The sequence below is a fragment of the Aythya fuligula genome, chromosome 1 (assembly GCF_009819795.1).
Source record: "Aythya fuligula isolate bAytFul2 chromosome 1, bAytFul2.pri, whole genome shotgun sequence".
NCBI classification, from domain to species: domain Eukaryota; kingdom Metazoa; phylum Chordata; class Aves; order Anseriformes; family Anatidae; genus Aythya; species Aythya fuligula.
Genome location: NC_045559.1, coordinates 111077866 through 111088574, shown reverse-complemented (window position 1 = coordinate 111088574; position 10709 = coordinate 111077866). Strand labels below are relative to the sequence as shown.

Sequence of the window (10709 nt, the reverse complement as noted above, 5' to 3'; positions counted from 1 at the left end):
TGAATTAGATTCAGCAGGAGCACTCACTGCTTCTGGGAAAGAAAAGGGCAGACCCTGAAAGAAGAAAAAAAATAAATAAAAAAAGCTTCCTTCAGCAGCCACAGGAGCAAAACCACAGTAGCAACAGAGAGGTGAGGTAGGTCATAGCTTTTCTATGTCACGTTCCCTGAACCTAGCTTGAGCACTGTTGAGTGGAAGTCTCCTCTGTTTCTTGTTAATAACAAACTTTTTATAGAGGTCAGGAACTTGTTTGCAGCTACACCCCGGCTGCTCTGGGACCCTCCCATGCTGAGTATGGGAATACCAGGCTCAGCCAAAGGGAAACAGCTGGCTGCAATTACTGGCTAGCAGGTGCAGAGGAGCACTCCAAACAGGCCGAAAGCTAAAGTTTCAGGTGATTTTCAAGGTGAGGGACTAAAGTACTTGGTCTTTTTAGCCTCCTTAAAGATTTTGAGTCACTAGTTTAATTACTGGACTTTTTTTTGGCGTTTCATGTGCTTTTTGAAGGAGCTGGCCGTAGTTTGGTGGAGGCTAAGTTTGGCATATTTTGTGGAAATAAACAGATATGCTCTCATCATCGTGAGGACACCAGATGTGTTGTTACAAGCTTCATCTCATTTTACCTCTACATGCTGCAAGCACTCTGTGGAATGGTCTGTCTTACTACGAGTTTTATGATGGTGCATACAGCTGGACCCTGCTTGAAACACTTCCCCACTGCTACCATGGTAGAATAATAATGAAGAATTACACATTCTTTCTAAAGACTTAAAAGTGCTGATTACAGTGAGCTCTGTGGCTGCTAGGCATGTGTGAAGTCCATGTCTTCAACAAGCACAAATGTGTGTTTAAATTAATCTAAACTAAAAATTATTTTGAAGATTTCTCAAATAGAAGTAGAGAGGATATATTCAGTAGGATTTCAGATCTAGTCTGTCTCAACAGGAGAATGCTTGTTATGATGCATTATGAATACGAATAACACTATATTTCCTAAGAATGAGTACTCTGAGGTTACAATGCCACAAGCAGTGACCTCCACATAAACCAACAGACCTGCAAGTGGATGTTCTTCCAGGTGTTTCTCATGGGAGACCTTGTAATCAGAGTATGTGCGTGAGTGCTCAGTGGTATTGAATCTACATGAACACGCTGAAACAAGGGATGGAGGTAAATGTCAAATAATGAAGGACGGGCGCTACAGGGAGTCCAAATGCTTTGTAGGAGGAAAAAAAACTTGAGTCTGTCAACAATCACCTTCTTGTTTTCCATGTGCCTTAGCATAGTATCCAGGAGGACCTGCTCCATGATCTTGCTGGGCACAGAAGTGAGATTGACTGGCCTCTAGTTCACCAGGTCTTCTTTTTTTCTCTTTTAAAAAATGCCTTTTAAAAAATAGGCATTATATTTCCTCTTTTCCAGTCAGTGGGAACCTCACTGCTCTGTCACAACTGCTCAAATACGATGGATAGTGACTAAAAGATCACGGAGTGCTAAAAGATCATGGAGTGTTTCAAGGTTACTCTAATGAAATTTTGGATACAGGACCCCATTTCAAACAAATTCATTCTCTGTACTTTTCCGAAGTTTCAGTGCATGCACATTACCACAAAAATAAAATAAAATAAAATAAAATAAAATAAAATAAAATAAAATAAAATAAAATAAAATAAAAATGTATGTTTTCCCTTAAAGAAAAACAAATCCCTTTCTTCATTTTAGATGTGTTTTTCTTAGTACCGTAGTTATTAAAAATATCAAGAAGAATGGTGTTAGAATGGTTAAAGCTATCATGAACTATGCTTGTGGGTTTGCATGTCCCCAGAGCAAATACAACCGGCGATAGCAGGAGCTCAATTCCAGCACCCAGAACACCACATGTTGGTTACAGCATCGTGTTTCCGAGGGGATGCTGTACCAGCTTCCGTATTCAGACTGTATTTCCTAAAGAGGAAGTCTTGAGGAAAGCCTAGCCTAATTCTCTGCTTTTGAGCGAGCACTAATTCCCCAACTTGTGGCAACAGCAACACCTAGCGCTCCCGGTCCGCCCTGCACATGGAGCTGATGCGGGGAGGGCAGCGCCTGCAGCCTACATCCCCCAGCGGGCCGCGCAGCGCTGAGGGGCGGTGCGGCCGCCATGCCTGCGCGGGGCCGGGCGGCGCCGTGACCTCCAGCGGACAGAAACAAAATGGCGGCGGCCGGGCTGGCGCTGAAGGTGATGGCGCGGGGAGGGCGGTGAGGGAGGGAAGGGGGGAGGCGGTGAGGGGCTGCGAGGCCACTGTTGTGCTGTCCCGTCCCGCAGGTGCGGCAGCTGAGCACGTCGGCGGCCAGGCCGGTGTCCAAGCTGGTCAAGGTGAGTGGGGAGCGGGTGGGAACCGGCGGGTCCCCCCGTCCTGGGGTCCCCGTCCTGGGGCTCCCCGTCTTGGGTCTCCCCGTGCCGGGGCTGCCCCTGAGCCGCGCTGTCGCCCGCAGCCCCCCGTGCAGGTGTACGGGCTGGAGGGCCGCTATGCCACCGCGCTGTACTCGGCCGCCACCAAGCAGAAGAAGCTGGAGCAGGTGGAGAAGGAGCTGCTCCGCGTGTGGGTGAGCAGCCCGGCAGCAGCCGTATACCTAGGGCGTGGGGTGCCCCTGCTTTGGGGGGGGGAGGTGGGACTGCGGGTCCAAGCTGTGCGAGGGGAGCACCGCCCCTAAAACACCCCTAAAACACCCCTAAAACAAAGATGCCTCCTGTAAGTGAGTTGCACCTGGGGCTGCCATCGTCCTGCTCGCATCTCATCTCTTCAGGCTTGCTCAAGGAGCGACCTTGTTGCCCACTTGGATGGTTTGTTCAGGCCTGGAGGATTTGTGGTGTGTTTGTTTTATTGTTATAATGTTGCGTGTGTCCTCGTAGACTCTTTTGAAGGACCCCAAACTGTCCAGCGTTGTCATGAACCCTCATACCAAGAGCACAGTTAAACAAAAAGCTGTGAATGACGCTCTAGCAAAAGAGAAGATGTCCCCTATTACTGTCAACCTGATGAGTGAGTAATCACTTCGATTTTGAGAAACATCCAAGGCTGCTGGTTGGTACTGGTAGCAAACCAAATCTGCTTCCAGTGGGTGCTTTAAACCCTTGACACATCTACTTCTTCCAGACTTGCTTGCTGAGAACGGTCGCTTGCGCTACACTCCAGGCATTGTGTCTGCCTTTGGGAAGATCATGAGCGCGTACCGAGGAGAGGTGCTGTGCACGGTCACCACCGCGCAGGTAGGTTGGGAACCTCTAGGTTCACCTGAACAGATACAGGCATAAAAGGCAAAATTACTTAGCTTTATTTTGGTTTCTATAATACAAGCATCTTGCTGTGTGAGTAGTGAGGAAAAATCTCACCTCTCCTAGGATGAAAGTGTCTCTCCGAATAGTGTTTTGATATCCAAAAATTGTTGGTAAACAATTAAATGTGTTCCTGCTATTTCAGCTTAGCAGGTAACATCTTTCTTTCTTACGTGTGAACCCAGTGGCTGATAAGTCAGCCTTGTCTGCCTCCGGTCTTATTTCTGTCACTGAAATGGTACTGATCAGGTGTTAGAGCAAAGCAGAAGGCTGAGGACTAAGAAAGCCTATGGCATTCTTAGAATGCGAGAAGCTGCAAGAAGCAGCTACATAATTCGCTGTGTGCAGTAATTGGGGAAGTGGCTAATTCTGGAACTGCGGGAGGAATTTTTCAAAGGCAGATGCTTCTTGCTGATTCTTATAAAGGTGAGAAGGAAGATGTATCCGTAAGCTGTGAGGATGGAGATGTGGGGATTCTGGCACTTAATTAATTTCTTTGGTGATGGATCCATGCCCAGGTCTGTTACGAGCAGGAGCTTGCCTGCTATGTACATCAAGTAATTCTGTAGGCCTTGGTTGGGGCTAAAATGAACTGCCTAGTGGACTAAGTAAAAAGTGTCACTTATCTCAGGGTGACTGGCTCTCTGTAGGCCACAAGCACAGACTGTTAATCTAGTTGATAGCCTTCAGGGATGTGTAAACTCACAAGCCTGTGTAAACCTTTTCATGAATTTTCCCAAATAATTCATAAGTAAAGTTACTTTCCCGCTGCCTGTTGTGGCGGTAGCGGTGATGGTTTCTTTTGGCTCTCAACTGTTAGCTATTAAACAGAAATTACTTAAATTGTCAGTAATGCAAAAACACTACTTTTCTGTGAAATCTTTAATTTCTGTCACAGTGATATATGAGCAGCTGTTTGGGAATGCAAGGGTAATTTCACAGTGCTTCTCCCACGGGGATGCAAAGTTCCTCTATGGTGATGGGGAGAGGTGTACTTAGCCAAGGGCATTGGTCGAGCCTGCAGTAGAAGAGCTGGGTGCTCTCTGCCCATGTCCTGAGTTGCTGTCCTGTGCTTTACATCAAACTTTTCTTAGGCAAATAATCTGAACTGTTAGAAACAGCAAAATTTATCTTTTCTTATATAGCCTAAATGATGCTGTGAAGGTCTTCTGTTGAGTGCTTAGTTTGGCAAGTAAATATGCTTGCTTGCTGAAGATGTTACCATGAAGCTTTTGCTAGAAATACATATGCAGAGAACACAACGTTTCATGAAATTAAAGGAGCACAAAGTGATTTCTGTTTCTGTGCTGTCACGTGGTTATTGCTGTCCAAGAAGGTTGCTTACTTTGCCTTGCTGGAAGTGCCGTTTGTTATAAGAATCTGAAGAGAAAAATTAATGTTCTCATTATATTATTTGAATTTTTAAGTCCTTAATTTTCCTTGTCTTCTGCTCAAATTTTTCAGCCCTTGGATGATGCCAGTCTCACTGACCTAAAAAGTGCTCTGAATGGATTCTTGGCTAAGGGAGAGATCTTGAAGCTGGAGACCAAGGTACGGATTTCTGATTTGTACATATATTTAATCAAGTTAATGTTCAATTGAGCTTCTCTCTCTCTGATTTTTTTTTCTTTAAAAAGGAACAAACAATAAAAATATGGTGTGTATTCATTTTATTTAATACACTTCTGTGCTTTCTTCTAGACCTGATGATGCTTTAATTACTAAAATCTTAACTTCAGAATGTACTGTTTGCAAAATTCTCTTTTTACAAATGTAAAAATTGTATACTAGGTCAGCAATTTTTTGCTAATGGAATTCCTGTTCAATATTTCTTCTTTAGACGGATCCATCAGTGCTTGGTGGAATGATCGTCAATATTGGGGAGAAGTATGTAGATATGTCGACGAGGACAAAGATCCAGAAACTCACCAAAATCATGAGAGAGACTATCTAGCAAGCTGTCCTGTCCATTCACAATGAAACTTATAAGGTGGAAACAATAAAGCTATTCTTGAATTGATGGTTTCAAGTATTTTGATTCCAAAACACAGCAGGGGGAGAAAGATGATAAAACTAGGAAGTTTAACAGTCTTCACTGACCCTTTGGTGATGCAGCTCACCTGTGTCACAGGTGAATGTTGCTCTGGAGGATACAGAGAATAACTCTGTATTAGCTGATAAATGTTGCAGTCAGTCTCCAGAGAAAACTCCCAAGCAGGAAGCTGTCTGGTTGGCAGTTCAATGATCCTGCTGCTTCATGTGCTGCTTCTCTGTATGGGAAGAGAAGACACTAAAACTGCAACCAGCAAATTCCTTCCTAAAGGTGACAAGGGCTGCGAAGCTGTCTTGTCATCAGTGTGTTCTCAACAGCTACTTCAGGCCTGCTTTACTTCCACATCTGTAGAGTTCAACAGAGCTATATACATGCCTTAAACTAAGATTACCCTCTAAAATCTTTCTGTGGGGAGTTTAACATGGAATAGCACTTGGGCTATACTACTGTACATTGTGCCAACCCAGCCCTAAAACAGCTGCAAAGAAACACATCGATCAAGGTGCAGGCTTTAGCAAGTGCAGAGCTAGACAAATGGACTCACCTCTTCATAGGAAATTGAGGACACTGACCTCAGGGCTGCTGGCCAAAGGCAGTAATTATTAACAAAAAAATGGGAAAGACCAGAGTGGGACTTCCTATGTTCTCGTACAGCTGAGGCACAGTCACCAGCAAGCTGGATAAACATTGCAGATGACACGCCTGGCCCCAGAGCAGGGTCTATATAAAGTAATAATGACACCTGGCATATTAAGCACTCACCTTTTAGGGGTTCTTTTATGTGTTGTTTGCTGTTTTTTCTATCTTGCTATGCATTTGGCCAACTCTCGTTTTTACAAGTGCAGTCTGTTACTGAGATGAAAGGTGGTGTGTGTCACAGGTGTTAAATGCTGCTAACGTTCACTGCTGAGTCATCCCTTGGCTTAGAGCTATGTAGTCCTTTTTTCAAACAGGATTCTAAAGATTTAATATGGTATCACTTTCTTGAAAAGTACTGAAGACAAGTAACAATACACAGTGAAGCTTGGAAAAAAAAAAACAGGGTTTATTCTTGCATAATTTCACTTGCACAACTACAGTCTCATCTGTGTCAAATGAATTGCACAGACTGAAATCCGATCTGCAGTTTCAACCTCGATGAATGCAGTCTGGGATGTGGCATAATTCCTCAAACAGGTGAATGCAGCTGAAAGACTGGTTTAGTTTTGATACCGCCTGTAAATAGAATTGTTTAACCAAGTATGGCAGAGGAAACAACACATTCAGAGCAACCGAAGTACAGTTGAGATTGTCCGATGAGAAACAGTGGTATATGATTTGTAATTATTCATTATACCTACTACAAATGCTTTAAACAAACAAACAAAAAATTCACAGTATGGATGTATAACTGTAGAATAGTTGCCTATGATGTAAATGAACAAAACAAGTGCATTGTATTTTCTCTGAAAAAAGGAAAAGTAACTTTTTCCTCCTATCTGGCCAGATCTTAAGACATACACATAACAGTTATTTTATTACACCTTTGCAATCTTTAGGATCTTATGAATACAACATACAGTAAAACACTTCCTTTTTTAAGAAAAAGAAGTTAACTGATACCATTTGTTTGGCAACAAAAAGTGCACTAGAAAGTAACACCACCATCATCAGGGAGGATATTCCCCAATTCTAAGTAATAACATTGAAAAAATACTACAGTTTTCAACAATTTACCAACACAAAGTAAAAAGTACCCATGACAAAGCCTGCAAAGGTTGGTAGAATCTAAACTCTGTTTTGGCAAGTTGAGGACTGAAATAGGGTGTTCTGCAAAAGCTGTTAGCAGTGAATTAGCCCGCTGAAAAGCGCTAACCCTTTACAATTTATAGCCTGGACAGGAGGAAGAGCTTCAACCCAGCGCAGACACTTGGTGAGTGCCAAGAGCACCGTGCTTGCCATTTCCATTCCTTCCTCACAGGCTGAAGCAAAGGCGTTGGGTAACGTTCTCGTAAGATATTTTGTGATCAGCCACAGCAGGAGAACATTGGCAAGGCTGCTACTGATCATTCAGCCAAAGCCCATCGGGAAAACCATCCCCATGGGGGAGGCTTTGCATTTTACCCCTGATGAGGCAAGGCAAGAGGAAGAGAGAGCCAAGAGCACGAGTTGCCCAGGCGCCCAGACCAGCACCAGGAGGGCTCTGTGGTCCTGCACCCACTTTCTCCCTTCCTCCAGGTGAGTGTGGGTTTCACCTCGAGGCCCTGCCCTGTGGAGCAGCCACTGCCTGGGAGGGATTTCACTGCCAGGCCATCACCTGCTAGACAAACCACCCCCTTTTTTTTTTGAGGGCAGAAGAGCCTGCTGCTTACCAAGCTCCTATGTTTTCTTTCTGCCTCTATTTCTTCCTTTTCTCCCCTCTTCTTCTGTCATCTGTGCTCACTGTGGAAGGCAGGAGCTGCTGCCTGAGAGCCTGACAAAAGGGCTCAGAGGAAGCAACAACTCCCTTCACTTGCACAACAGGCTGAGATCCCAGACACAAACGCTAAATCCAGGGTTAGCAACGCTTTGCAGTGCTACAAGAAGCACGAGGAATTCACCTACAGTTGTAGCAGAACCTTTTTCTGACAACTAGATCAAGCAACTAGGCTAGTTTAACATGTTCTTTATTCATTTAAATTAGGTCCTAAATATATCCACATATGTACAGAAAAATAATTTCCCAAGGATGGCCATTATTGTAAAATATTTAAAGGAACAAACAAAACTGTGTGCCTATAAACGTTTTTGTTAGATTTACTCAGTATTTGACAACGACAAAGTAGCTGTGTTTTTATATTATATATACAAATAATCACATATATATATATAAGCATGTATTTAACTCTAGATACATTGATATGCATGTAGGACAGGAGTGTTTGGGCTGAACAAACACCAGGATCCACGTGGAATGTACATACAGAGCAAACCCCTCAAAGCTAAGGTGAGCTCACCTGATTCCCAGCTTTTCTGTTTCAAGGGTTTTGACTGCTCCATTTGAACAAACTGAAGTATCACAGTGGCAAACAGAGCAGCATGAAAGTAGACACCACTGTTGCAGTAAAAGTCTGGATTTGTCACATCTTAGTCTTGAAAATGTATTTAATAATATTACAAAAACTTCATTATCCACAATGTCCCCCCACCCAACCCAACTCACATGTAACAAAAAGTGATTTTCTTTTTCTTTTTTTTAAGGGTAAAAAAATTCTAAAATGAACGTTTAAAAAGTTCCCTCATACAAACTCATGTTGAGAAAATATATAATAATTAATTGCATCTAGAAAAGAGTTCTGTAATTTATCAGTCATTTGGCTTAGTGTCAGCTCAGTGACATGCTATGTCTGCCAAGGTGCCCAAGTCGGACCACCAATTGCATACAACCTCTCAGGGCTTTACAGGCTGCCTTCCTACCAGCATTAATCTTGGAGAGATGCTTGGTATTTCTGAGCCAAGATCAGCTTTATTTTTATTATTATTATTTTTACAGTGCTTCCAAATGTGTTGTAATCTGTAGGTATATAAACTCTGATTTGCCCAGTAAATACAATTCTGGAGAGTTTAGTGGCTATATCCCAGTGACCATTCACTTTCAGGAAGAAAGAAAACAGATCCATCTGCAAAGAATATAAACTACTGCTGATTTTTACCTTAACCTTGATGTTTTGTCTGATGCTCTGGTTATACTTATTGCAACCTTCCAGTCCTTATAGCCTTTGAATCAACTTCATAACATAGACTTTATATTACGGATGCCTTTCAAACTCATCCCTTCATCTCCAGCAAAGCACACAGGCTTCCAGCTAGCTCTCAGTATGCCTTCGTACTAGCTGGGACACAAATTAGAGGTAAGCATCAGCTGAAGCGCTTCGTTGAGCCAGGGCTGCAGAGCTGCACGAGATGACGGAGCAGCTGCCAGCTGAGCTGTGAGGCAGAAGCCTGGAAAGGAGCCCCCAAAATAGCCCCATTTCACACAGCTGAGCTTCAGTGGAGTTCAAGGGGAAGGGAAGGGCAGTGCTTTCCAAAGGATGTCATTAATTACAGGACAGAAGCACTACTGTGCACATGACACACGCAGAAGAAAAACCTAGTGGGACCGCAGAGGAGCAAGGCACGGAGATGACACGAGATGTATTTTCTAGAGTTTGGCTCGGAGGGAGCCAACGGGCTCAGCAGGTGGAAAAAATCATGGCTGGGAGGGGACCTGGGTGATCTCAAATGTGAGCCTCAACCCTGATGGCAAGGGATTGGAGCCTCTGGGATCACAGGGTGGGAAGTTGGTACTCACAGCCTGGCCCTGCTGGGAAAGACGGTGTTGGTGTGTGCTCAGGCAGCAGGTCTGTGAGTGAGGAGAGCTGAACCTGCCCTGGACATAATGACTGCCAGCTGCATCTGACTGAGCACCAAGGAAAATGAGCTCAGGTGGTTGCCCAAGAACTGATTCCTGCCCCCAGGGAGGAAACCTGTCTATAAGTTCAGGCTGATCCTCATGGCAATCAGAAGGAGCCTTCCCAGTGTCTGCAATGATGGAGAGGTCCTAAATGGGTACAAGGGACAAGACAGATGCTGGTGTATGATGACATTGCTGATGAAAACCTCATATAGCTGGGGAAACAGAATCACAGAATCATCTAGGTTGGAAGAGACTTCCAATATCACCCAGTCTAACCTCTGACCTAACACTAACCAGTCCTCCACTAAACCATATCACTGAGCTCTACATCTAAACGTATTTTAAAGACATCCAGGGATGGTGACTCAACCACTTCCCTGGGCAGCAAGTCCTTTGAGACATGGAAAACTGGCACATTGGTGCTGGTGCAGCCGATTCCCTGCATGGAAAGGGCATATATCTCCTGGATGTTCAGGAGAGCTGTCTGGATCACACCATGAAAGCAAGGAGCATGACAGCAATACTTATAAGCCCACGAAACCCTAGTGAATGCATCTTGAAACAACACAGTGCCTGAGAACCTCAGAGGTACATCTCAGAAGGCAATTCCTGGAAAGGTGAGTAGAAGGGCTGTCAAAAACAATTAAAAGCTCCAGTTTTATATATATATATGCAAAAGACAAGCAAATTCCTGCATAAATGCAGATCTGCATTAAATTCAACGTGTTTCTCCCAGCATGAGGATAAATGCACAGCTTGTTATTGTACTGGTACTGTACTGATACTACTGATACTACTACGATGTTGTTATTTCTGCTACTATTATTATTGTGGATGCTTGTGGCCCTTGATAATTGAAGTTCCACTGTGATGGTGTGGATCTGATTTTAAATTAACAACAACAAATCATTTTTCTTCAGTACTCCATC

General features: G+C 43.8%; 1 protein-coding gene across 1 annotated transcript; it reads left to right on the top strand.

Annotated features, from left to right (window-relative positions):
- The first annotated feature begins 2152 nt into the window (after positions 1-2152).
- Positions 2153-5333, top strand: ATP5PO (ATP synthase peripheral stalk subunit OSCP). Its single transcript, XM_032192569.1, has 7 exons — positions 2153-2215; positions 2303-2353; positions 2473-2583; positions 2891-3020; positions 3135-3247; positions 4778-4864; positions 5154-5333. The coding sequence occupies exons 1-7, from the start codon at positions 2189-2191 to the stop codon at positions 5265-5267; spliced, it is 633 nt and encodes a 210-aa protein (XP_032048460.1). The 5' UTR covers positions 2153-2188; the 3' UTR covers positions 5268-5333.
- Positions 5334-10709: the final 5376 nt, after the last annotated feature.